Below are 12,366 nucleotides of genomic sequence, written 5' to 3'. Positions count from 1 at the left end.
ATTTGTAAACAAACTTTATGTAACTACCTCCAATATTTTTTACATTTTTTGATTGTACGTAGCTGCCTACTTTTTATGTTTTATGTTTAAACTTTAATTGTTGCTTATGAAAGTGAATTGTATTATTCTTATAAGAAATAAAGTTCTTAAACCAGAAAAACTATTATCATATATCTATACCTATCTATTACCTATGCACATCGGGTAACACTATCAACTAGCTATCAAGTATCAATAAGTTAAAAATAGCAAAAAAAAAGTCATAATTTATACTAAGTAACGAGTTATTAAAATTAATATAAGTTAATACAGCAAATTAAATAATTAAATACCGATGACGAATAACAGGACTGGAGGAGATGCCTGTCACGGTGTAAACTGCAAAACACAAAGCTATTTCTTTAACCCCCGTTTTGGTCGAGATGCAGCCACCTTGCTTTCCGGCTGTTTCTGGACGGCAGTGGTGTTTTTAGACGGCGACTTAGATGCTTCTGTCGAACTTGATCCTGGGATTTTATCGAGGTCAGCCAGACACTCGGCCCGATGCCGCGTTCCGTCCGGGGTAATTACGAAGATTGTGCCTTCACGTGTCCAGCACCGACTGACACCAAACCTCTCTCTAGCCACAAGGAATGCATCATGACGAACCTTAGTTAAGAATTCTGATTGTGTGACACCAGTTCCTTTCAACTTCGTCTTGGCGTACCAGACTTTATCACGGACTGCGGTATCCCTAAAGCGAACCACAATAGGACGCGGTTTCCCCCCAGATGGACGGCCTAATCTATAAGAGGTTTTGATGCTGGTACTAGAGAAATTGGCTACGTTCAAATTTTCAGCAACAATGCCGGTAACTCGCGCCGATGTATCTTCACCCTTGTCTTCAGGGACACCGTGGAAAAGAATCAGTTTGCGCCTAGTCTTCATCTCTTGGCGGTCAATAACTAGGGTCAGAAATTCGACTTGCCGCTGGAGTGCTGTGAGAGCAGAAAGAATGAACCTTTTGAAGTTGTTGAAGTCAGCAGCCAATGATGTGGTAGTCGCATGAGGCGAAGTCTTCAACAAATCTTGCTGAAATTCATACATCTGGGCTTGAAATGTTTCAGTCAGAGATGCCACTGTGTCTTTCAAGGAATCCATTTTGATAACGATGTTTAGGGGTGATTTTTAGTGAGAGGAATTACTTGCTGGTGGGTAATGGAGCTTAAATATCACAATTAAACATAAATTGTACAGTTAAAACAAAGATTACTATTTTTAAATAATAAAAGTCTTGGCACAAAATTTTGTTGTTACTACTTATTTGGCACCTACCCTTTATAACTATAATACTTTTACTTTAAGAAAATTTTTTTTTAATAAAAATGAAATATTATTTTGATAGTTGCTAAATTAATCCTCTAAACGCTTTAAACTTTTTACGTGTTAGAAAACGCGCGCATACGCTACTTATATTAAGGCATTAACAATAAATATAATATATGTCCCTTTTAAAAGAATTATAAATTACCTGACAGCGGCACACCGATGGCGATAGGCACAGCTTGCGAACACTGAACGAAGCCCCACGTGCGTGCAAAGTTACGCGAGCGCACGCGCTCGTATGTGTACATCTTTAGCGAGTAGTGGTAGCCGCCGCAGAATATACCTGTGCGGGCGTTGCTTACTGTTTAGTTATAGAAATAGACTTATGTTTGATACTTGTTGTGCTCGGATAAGTATTTAAAGTAATGGTGGATTATATCCGTACTCTGTGAGAAGCAATTGCCTTTGTTGTTTCACTTTTTGAACTGGCTTTGAGCTGAAAGAGCTTGAATTGCTTCAAACTGAAACACAGGTTTCTAGTTAGGAGTCAGTTCCTACTCTCGTTTACAAACAGCCAAGTTATGATCTTAGTAGCGTAGCGTTGTAAGTTAATTTCCTACAGTATTGTATTGTGTTTTATGGCGTGGGTTTGTAATTTTTAACTAAAAACTGTAGTGTACCTATAAGCGCTGTCGATTGTATACAAATAAATAAAAAAATACTCAAAAGATTTTGCTAATAGCAGCTAATTTTAATTATTTTTTTAATGTTTGGATTTTAAATAACTTTAGGAATGTAGACATGTATACATATATAAGCTTACCATAGACCCAAGCGAACATGACATATCCCGTGTAGGAGCCCTCCACCGCCGTGAGCGCCATGGTGGCCAGCCCGCAGACGAGCACGGCGGCTTGCGTGAGGTACTGGCGCGCGACGCGGCACTCGGCGGAGTTCTGGCGCACGAGCAGGCCGAACGCCGCGCAGCCCACCGCCCACGCCAGGCCCAGGTACGCTTGCAGCAGTTCTGCGGTCTCTCCTAGTCCTGAAATTATGTCTTGGTTGACTTCATGGCCGTATATTGCTTGCTATTTCACTCATTATAATAAATTGTTCCATTATATTTCATGAGCGTATTCAGAATTTTGTAAAGGATGAAGCAGAATCAGTAAGTGCGACATACGCTATATTTATATCTGAGAAGATATACTCGTTTTGATTTTTTTTACTGCCAGGTTTATCTTAGCATATGCTTTACAATTCTAAGTTAACGACTGACGTGACGATATGAAGTTACTGATGCATTAATTATAGAACGGTAACGGTTACCACAGTATTAGTATTAGGTATTTTTACAACTATTTGGACCAGTTTTCGTTTAGATTTTCCTTTGAGATGAATATAAACCTATTATCCATGTATAAATTTAGCGTACGGACGACATATTTACAGAGAGGGCTGAAAGACATATAAAACTTGTAAAAACAGACCCAAAAATACTAAGTAGGTACAATAACATTTTTACAGTAAGATAAACTTTTACGAACCTTCTTCTTCAGCGTGGTAAGCTAGATAAAATATCGGCGTGTTGATGCCAAAAGCCGATATTCCAGTGGACATGAGTAAGATTCTAACAGTCTTAGACCGCAAAGTCGAAAAATCGAAAAACGGTTGCCTGTCGTCCGTTTTATTTCTGTCTTTCATCTTCCGTTTAATTTTGTTTTGATTCTTAAGATGTAGTATGGCACGCCGTTGTGGATGGTACAACGATGCGGATCGGTAAAACGTTCCGAGTATGAAAGTTACAAAAACTACTCCTGTCACCGCTTGCAGACCTAATCGCCAACCGATTGCTCTGAAACACATAAATGACGTTATAATAGAACATTATATTCAAAACACTTTTTAGTTAGCTCCCTATGTTTCCGACTCCGTATGACTAAGGAGACTGTCATTGGGATCCATTTTTGATTAAGTTTTCTGAAACGTATTCATATTTTTAACGATATACAGTTACAATGAAAATATTCATGAGGTTCTATTTATCAAAGGAAATTCATAGTCTTTAAAATTTAAATTGAGAATAAATAGGTTAAGTCATTAAAATAAATACTACTATGTAGATTATTGAATTGAAATGTAGTAGCAAGAAAGGTTAATTGCAAAACGTCTGGTTTAAGAGCCAGCAACGTTATCAACTTAACGTTTTATTACCCGAGGCGGGCGTGGTTTTAATTTCGGACATTAACACACTATGGGTACTGATAATATTCTGATCAATTCACTTCTTTTTAAAAGACAACTAAAACTAATATGTTTTTCGAATTTAGGTTTTTTTTATGTTTACCTGATGACGCTTTTGATGAATGTCGACATGACAGCTATACCGAGACCGCTGCCACTTACTATGAATATCTCGACTAGTTCTCTTCTTCTCTTGAAATATTGGGCCACCATTAACGTTGAGCAATCTCGTGTTAAGCCGACCCCAACCCCGACAACGGTGCCTGAAATTATAAAATTAAAATATATATTAATAAAATGAATTTATAACACAGTTTTAAACCCGCAGTGGAGCTGCTTTGTGGAATAAGCTCCGACCCTTCTCCTAAATAGGGAAAGAGGCCTATACCCAGCAGTGGGATATTACAGGCTGACTCAATCAATATATTAATTAGCTATCAACACAATAGTGTAATTCTACCATACCGACAATACATTGTATTTTAACGTAAGTATTTTATAAAAACAATATCGGTATATACATAACTGTATATTATATCGAAAGTAATGTAGAACAAGTTTTTTATTGCATTTCAAAAGCCTCATTTGTAGATACAAATAGTCTTAGTCAATAATAAAAATAGTCAATCAATAGTCAATAGTCTTTACACCAATATCGTAAGCTTGATGAATTATTTGATATAACGTTCTGTATTCACATGTCGAATAATAAAAGCGTATCACTAATCTTACATGTGTAAACATGTTACGTGCGTCAAGATTGATTACGTTTAATGAAGAGTAAATGTGATAAAAACCAGCGAACCTGTAAATATTTTTCAGTTATGTCAGCACATATAAAATGTTTTATGTACTGTACGTGTACACTATTTTTTTCCATTGCATCTTTATCGTGATAATATAGTCTTCTATATAAATAAAAATGAATGTTGCTAAGCGCATAACTCGAGAATGGCTCGACCAATTCGTCTATTTTTTTTTGTAGGGGGGGGGGGGGGTAATTGTGTTAATAAATATTATGAAATTTTGTGTGCATATCGGGTAGGTCTGAGAATCGGCTAACATCTATTTTTCATTCCCCTAATTTATAGGGCGCGGGGGGGGGGGGGTTGAGATGGTTAATAAAATATATGGCAAAACAACGTTTGCGGGGTCAGCTAATATATATATATATATACTAGCTGTGCCCGCGGCTTCGCCCGCGTTGAAATGAGTGTGTCACAAAGTTTTCCCGGCAAACTTCCAGTGAAACTCTCATCAAAATCGTCTTAGCCGTTTAGTAGATTTTGAGGAAATCGATCACATACACTTTTTGGGACCTTGTTTTATAATACACCAACTGTTGCCCGCGACTACGACTACGATCAAGATGTTTAACGTAAATTATTTTTTTTATTTCAGTCACTTGCAATGCTTAAGTTACTCAGCGTAACTTTTGAAAAGGCACTGGTAGTATAATTTAATAGTTATTTTTATAAAACCTCTCTATACACCACATTTTTAGTTTTATTTTCAGGCTGCAGTATAAATAAACTATCAGACGAACTTATAGCTACTGTATATGTCTCATACAAACCATCAACCCTAATTAAACCCCCTTAGCGGTGGAATATCGCAAAATCCGTTCTTAGCGGACGTCTACTAACTATAATCTACCTCCCTGCTAAATTTCTTCTTTGTCCATCCTAGATGGATGGATCATCCAGCGGTTTTTGAGTTCTCGTGATGAATGAGTCAGTGACCTTTCTATTATATATGTATATATTCTATTCTGTTCTATTCTGTTCTATTCTGTTCTATTCTGTTCTATTCTGTTCTGTTCTGTTCTGTTCTATTCTGTTCTATTCTGTTCTATTCTTTTCTATTCTATTCTGTTCTATTCTGTTCTGTTCTGTTCTTATTCTGTTCTGTTCTGTTCTTATTCTATTCTGTTCCATTCTGTTCTATTCTATTCTGTTCTGTTCTATTCTGTTCTATTCTATTCTGTTCTATTCTGTTCTGTTCTGTTCTATTCTGTTCTGTTCTATTCTATTCTGTTCTTATTCTGTTCTTTTCTGTTCTGTTCTGTGCTGTTCCATTCTGTTCTATTCTGTTCTGTTCTTATTCTGTTCTATTCTGTTCTGTTCTTATTCTATTCTGTTCTGTTCTATTCTGTTCTGTTCTTATTCTGTTCTATTCTGTTCTGTTCTATTCTGTTCTATTCCGTTCTATTCTATTCTGTTCTGTTCTTATTCTATTCTGTTCTGTTCTCTTCTATTCTGTTCTGTTCTCTTCTATTCTGTTCTGTTCTTATTCTATTCTGTTCTGTTCTATTCTATTCTTATTCTGTTCTATTCTGTTCTGTTCTATTCTATTCTGTTCTGTTCTATTCTGTTCTGTTCTTATTCTGTTCTATTCTGTTCTGTTCTATTCTGTTCTATTCTATTCTGTTCTATTCTGTTCTGTTCTATTCTGTTCTTATTCTGTTCTATTCTGTTCTGTTCTTATTCTGTTCTATTCCGTTCTATTCTATTCTGTTCTTATTCTATTCTGTTCTGTTCTGTTCTGTTCTATTCTATTCTGTTCTGATCTTATTCTATTCTGTTCTGTTCTGTTCTATTCTATTCTGTTCTGTTCTTATTCTGTTCTGTTCTTATTCTGTTCTGTTCTATTCTGTTCTTATTCTGTTCTATTCTATTCTGTTCTGTTCTGTTCTATTCTATTTTATTCTTTATTCTGTTTAGTTTTGTTCAAATTTCAAGTCTCTTACTTCAAAAACATAGGACTTTCATCATTACATCATCATCATTACAGCCTATACAGTCCACTGCTGGACATAGGCCTCCACAAGTTTACGCCAAAAATAACGTGAACTTATGTGTTTTGCCCATAGTCGCCACGCTGGGCAGGCGGGTTGGTGACCGCAGTACTGGCTTTGTCGCACCGAAGACGCTGCTGCCCGTCTTCGGCCTGTGTATTTCAAAGCCAGCAGTTCGATGGTTATCCCGCCATCGGTCGACTTCTTAAGTTCCAAGGTGGTTGTGGAACATTGTTATCCCTTAGTCGCCTTTTACGACACCCACGGGAAGAGAGGGGGTGGATAAATTCTTTAGTGCCGTAGCCACACAGCACACTGCACACACACACAGCACAGGACTTTCATACAAACTACCAACCCCTGTTTTACCCCCTTAGGGATTTAGTTTTGTAAAATCCATTCTTAGGGATGTTTAAGCCTTATAAGGAGCCTACCTGCCAAATTTCAAGCTTGTAGGTGTTATAGTTTCGGAGATTTCGTGATGACTAAGTCAACCTACCGTTGTAACCCCAAAATGGATTTATTTTCTAAAGATAAATTATTTGGACACCTTCTCATCTTATATAGAGCATACATTTTAATTTTCTAGTCTCTTAATTCAAAAACATAGGACTTTCATACAAACTTCCAACCCCCGTTTTACCCCCTTAAGGGTCGAATTTCGTAAAATTCGATCTTAGCGGATGTCGACGTTCTATAAGGAGTCTACCTGCCAAATTTCAAGTTCTTAGGTGTTATAGTTTTGGAGATTTCGTGATGAGTGACCTTTCGCTTTTATAAATGTATATAGATATGTATATATATATATATATATATATATATATATATATATATATATATATATATATATATATATATATATATATATATATATATATATATATATAATATATATATAGATAAATAAATTTTTACTATTAACTTTTGACAGAACGAAGTCTGTCCGGGCAGCTAGTATTGAATAAAAATTAGCATAAAAACATAAAGGCAGCTATAAAAATATAATTGTAAAAGTTAAATTATATATTTGGTTAAAAAGTGCAAACGCGATTATACTTTAACTTCTCAATTTCAACGTCTACCGAAACATTACATTGTAAAACTTGTTCAAAAACACTTTTCGAGCCCTATTTCCTTGTAAAATGTCAAATTTATTTATTTCACTTCGAATTGTGCTTTTAAATTATTTTTATTCTTGCCTTCATGGACACATTTCGTTTTCTGGTTTCCTGGGCGTAGTATATCCACCCTTTTTCTATCTATATACATTTATTACTTTTTCCTCTTATCTTTTACTAGCGACCCGCCCTGGCTTCTTACGGGTGCAATGCTGATACTAAATATACTACAGAATGTCTTTATTTATAGTATGAAGCTAGCTTATAGCATGGTCATTAACATAATAACAACATTCAAATATGCGTCGTTAGATTACACTTTGTTACAGAATGCGTTGAAGAAATAAAGATTCACTGCTCGTTCCCCGTAGGTGATAGCGTGATAATTTGTAGCCTATATGTTGACCCGACTTCCCGACTAGAAAAAAGGTCAGGGTCAACCAGATTATGTATCTGGACCGGATCAGGATAGAATGAGGTATGCCAGATCTGGCAAGCTCTATCAGGACCAGGTCTGGTATAGACAAGGATAGCCTGATGTAAAATATAATCAAGTATGGTAAGACATACTGGATCAGGACCCGGTCTGGTCCAGATAAGGACAGCCTGATGTAAAATATAATCAAATATGGTAAGGCATACTGGATCAGGACCCGGTCCGGTCCAGATCAGGATAGTCTGATGTAAAATATTATTAAGTATGGTAAGGCCTATTGGATCAGGACTCGGTCCGGTCCAGGTCAGGTTAGCCTGAAAGAAATTACGCGAACTGAGCCTGAATCGCGCTATCAATGTTTTTAAGCGCACTTATATATACAGATATCAGGACAGTCTAGCAGGGAGTCCACTTCGACACAGTGGAGCAGTCGTAAGTAGTAAGAAGTAGTTAATTATTAGAAGTTAATAAATCATCATTATCATCATCATCATTACAGCCTATACAGTCCACTGCTGGACATAGGCGTCCACAAGTTTACGCTAAAAATAACGTGAACTCATGTGTTTTGCCCATAGTCACCACGCTGGGCAGGCGGGTTGGTGACCGCAGTACTGACTTTGTCGCACCGAAGACGCTGCTGAAGACGGGCGTCTTCGGCCTGTGTATTTCAAAGCCAGCAGTTGGATGGTTATCCCGTCATCGGTCGGCTTCTGAAGTTCCAAGGTGGTTGTGGAACCTTGTTATCCCTTAGTCGCCTCTTACGACACCCACGGGAAGAGAGGGGGTGGCTAAATTATTTAGTGCCGTAGCCACACAGCACAATGAATAAAATTTAATTAATAATAATAATTAATTAATAATATAAAAATAATTAAAAATAATTGATATTTAAAATAAAAACATAAATAAATAATACCTTGGAAAAAATAAACGGAAATAAATATCATAATAATTATGTTAAGTAACATATTTATAATATCAATTCGCTTTTTTTTATTAAACAATTTTTTCGAGAATATACATTCGTGTTTTTTAAAAGGACCGGACCGAACCGGCTGATCAGGATGAGATGAGATTTCCTGATCTGGACCCGATCAGGAAATCTCATCTCATCCTGATCTCATCTCATCCAGACATATCTTCTGCGTTACATACCTTATCCGGTCCAGATCAGGCATGCCCGGTCCGGTCCTTCTAAGGAACACGAAAAAATTTCTACTCGGGTTCTTAATAATATTCGTGCCAAATTTGAAATAAATCCATGCAGTACTTTTTGAGTTTATCCCGGACATACATACAGACAAACAGACAAAAATTCTAAAAACTATATTTTTGGCTTCGGTATCGATTGTTGATCACACCCCAAATATTATTTTAAAAAAATATTCAATGTACAGTTTTGACTTTCCTACCATTTTATTATATGTATAGATATAGATATTCAATGTACGGAAAGCAATTTCATCTAAATAGTAAATATTTTTTTGATTGCAACTAATCTTTACAATATATTCTCTATTTTTAAATCACCATTTTTAGCTGACTTTAGTTATATTATTTGTAAAAGATGTGGGGTATATCTAAAGATATAGGACATAACTATAAATGAGATACTATAGTTATGTGTTTATCTTAAAATTTATTACAAAAGATATAGGATAGCATCATAAATATGCCGCAGCAGAATCTAGTGCAGTGAAACAGTAGAAGTGATAAAGTTGGAGCGTCTGACAGCACGTGGGAAGTACAAGGAAATAACCCGGGATATCATCGCTTATGGCACCAGAGGAGTTTGCCGTAGATCCGATTTATAATAGCCTCGACTTAAATGACAAGTACTAATAACAATTTATGACTATATTTATTTATTTTTTATTTTTCTTACACAAACTAGTGAATGGAAATGTAAATACTTTAGAATTCTGAACTGAGTAAAATTTCACTTAACGTTCGTTATACCTCGGTTAATATTCCCTCATACCTAGACTGAGTAGGCTCTACAGAGAATTAATAGCTAATAATGAGTACCTAATTAGATGTCTTTGCAGATAACCTAGATACTTTTAACAAAAAACTATTAAAATCACCTGATTCCTCAATTAAAGCTATCTGGTACTAATATGAATTTTTAATAGTAATACCTAAGCATATAAATCATTGTAATATTTTTAACATGTAATTCTGTTGGTGGTTCTTATTAAATAAGTAAATAAATGTAAGCACGATGTAATTTTTGACGTATAAAAGACATCTAATTTGATCTAATTTGAGCCAAGATGCCTGTTCAATTATATAAAAATCATTTTTCTGATATGTCTTGAAATTTATAACAATTTTATTCTTATGTAAGAGATATTTATAAATACAGCGAGAGCATCTTGGCGCGCGTAACAAATCCAAAGATTTTTTCTATACCTACAGGCTACAGGTATATGTATAATAGAAAAGAGATGAACCGGAGATTTTAATCACGACTACTTTTACGATTAAAAATAATGAATAAGCAAACATAGTTGAATCAACTGTTCGCGGTGTAATTTAAAATTATTAAAATGGGAATGTTAAAACGAAATATAAGTTAAATCCCTTGAATACTTGACTTTATTATTTGCATTATGGAGGAGAAACATAAAGAAGAGATTTTCCTTGACCGTATTACATGGGATAAAGTTGTGGCTTTACATTTGTAATTTTTCTCTTTCTATTCGATACCGTACTTGCAATAGGGTTTTTATACCAGACGATAGATCGTTACGATATCCTCCTATAAAATAAGTTTTCCATTTATAGACCAATAGCCGCAAAAAGTTTCTCATACGTTGTGAAAATACTCTTATCAATATGTTACCATACTATATCGTTATCGAATGATGTAAAACTTATACTACTAGTCAGTTGTGGGCACGAGTTAGGAGGGCAATAGAATTGCTGATCTGTGCTAAAAAGGTTTTCTCGCTTATACGTTAGAAAACATTTTTGGATTTGGAGGAATTTTTAAATTTTATTTAGGGTTTTATACAAATTGCTGTTTTGATCGTTGGTTTTATATATAAAGAAACGTGAGTTTATACTGGGGAAAAGGAACTCTGAATATAATGTTCAAAATATAAAATTATGTTGTTACAAATAGGTATATTGTAAATTTAAATAGAAAACATGAAATGACTACAATATTTTAAATGTTTTAAAAGTATACAAATGTATGCACTCTTTTTTCTATTACCTACAGTAGCTTTTAATCAAGAATTACTAACTTCGACTATATACGTATTATGTGTTTTTTAATTACTGTAGCTAAGCTTTCAGCAATATTAAACTATTTAAGCTGGTGTAACACTGAAACACTAATATATTAATAATGGCTACTAGTTAGAACCCTATATAGAGCCACAAGAATCTTCCTGGTATTACCATATTCAAATAGTTTCTAATTACTTCGATGCTTTGATTCAAAGTATTGATGATACTTTGATTGAAATCGAAGATCGTACTTACCACGAGTCTATCAAATTGCAACCAGCGCAGCGTAGTCTCAATTTAAATGCTAATACAATTTCTGCCGGTTCGCGGCATTATCCTTGAAGATAGTCAGCTTAGCGCGTGCATTTATGCAATACACAGCGTTATTTTTGCGGCGCCATTTGATGGCGATAGAATGCGAATAAGATCAGACGATGCTGCATTCTCTACAACTACCAGTTTTAAATGCTTCGTATTGCATCTTGGAATTTTAGTATTTCTAAGAAGGTTTACCAATTTATTTTGAAATTGTCGCTTTGATTTTATTTACTTCTTTCCTATGGTGATTATTATAAGCATAATTATTTCAGTCTTTTAATTGCGGTTGTTTTTCTAGGCATCGATTTCGCATGTATTAAATTTTTGTGCGAGAGTTTTAGCTACCTACAATATATTGACTTCTTTACATGATATCAATCTAGTTCAAATTAGTGATAACAATAAATAAGATATGAATATATTTAACAATTATTTGTGCAATAAATATGTTAACCTATGATTGATATAACTTTATTCAATTAAATCTGTTAGATGTGTAATTAAAATTTTATTAAAATCGTGATTAAGCAGTTTGGTTATGGATCCTATTTAAAATATCGCTACTCTGACGTGTAAGGTTAAGCTCTTAAGGAGGAATAACGCTAAAACGAGTACATTATTACGATATTGACTTAAGGGAACTGAAATGTATCATAAATTTTTTAGGTCAATATTATAAATTCATAAGTAGAATGAAAATGACTTAGGCTATATTCGGATTTGATCCAATTTGTTTTAAATCTTGTAATAAATGGATAACGATAAAGTTTTCGATACATGGCAGTTTCAATATTGAATTTATCCATCCGGTTTATTGAATTACGATCATCGAGTCTGCGCCGATTATTGGCTTTGATGTTCTTAAACGGGTGTCAGAGATGTCGGTAACTGATGAAATTAACTAG

General features: G+C 34.8%; 1 protein-coding gene across 1 annotated transcript in view; it reads right to left on the bottom strand.

The window, feature by feature from the left end:
* LOC123658720 (monocarboxylate transporter 2-like) overlaps positions 1 to 12,366 on the bottom strand; it is a 37,049-nt gene that overhangs the window by 7,711 nt on the left and 16,972 nt on the right. The window contains exons 3-6 of the mRNA XM_045594066.1: positions 3,653 to 3,812; positions 2,853 to 3,160; positions 2,129 to 2,350; positions 1,511 to 1,648 (exon numbers count right to left, since the gene is read on the bottom strand). Of these exons, the coding sequence (XP_045450022.1) occupies positions 1,511 to 1,648; positions 2,129 to 2,350; positions 2,853 to 3,160; positions 3,653 to 3,812 (828 nt within the window). The remainder of the gene's footprint in view (positions 1 to 1,510; positions 1,649 to 2,128; positions 2,351 to 2,852; positions 3,161 to 3,652; positions 3,813 to 12,366) is intronic.

The sequence above is a fragment of the Melitaea cinxia genome, chromosome 12 (assembly GCF_905220565.1).
Source record: "Melitaea cinxia chromosome 12, ilMelCinx1.1, whole genome shotgun sequence".
Classification (NCBI taxonomy): Eukaryota; Metazoa; Arthropoda; class Insecta; order Lepidoptera; family Nymphalidae; genus Melitaea; species Melitaea cinxia.
Note: the sequence above shows the minus strand (reverse complement) of the source record. Positions and strands in the feature narration are given on the sequence as shown.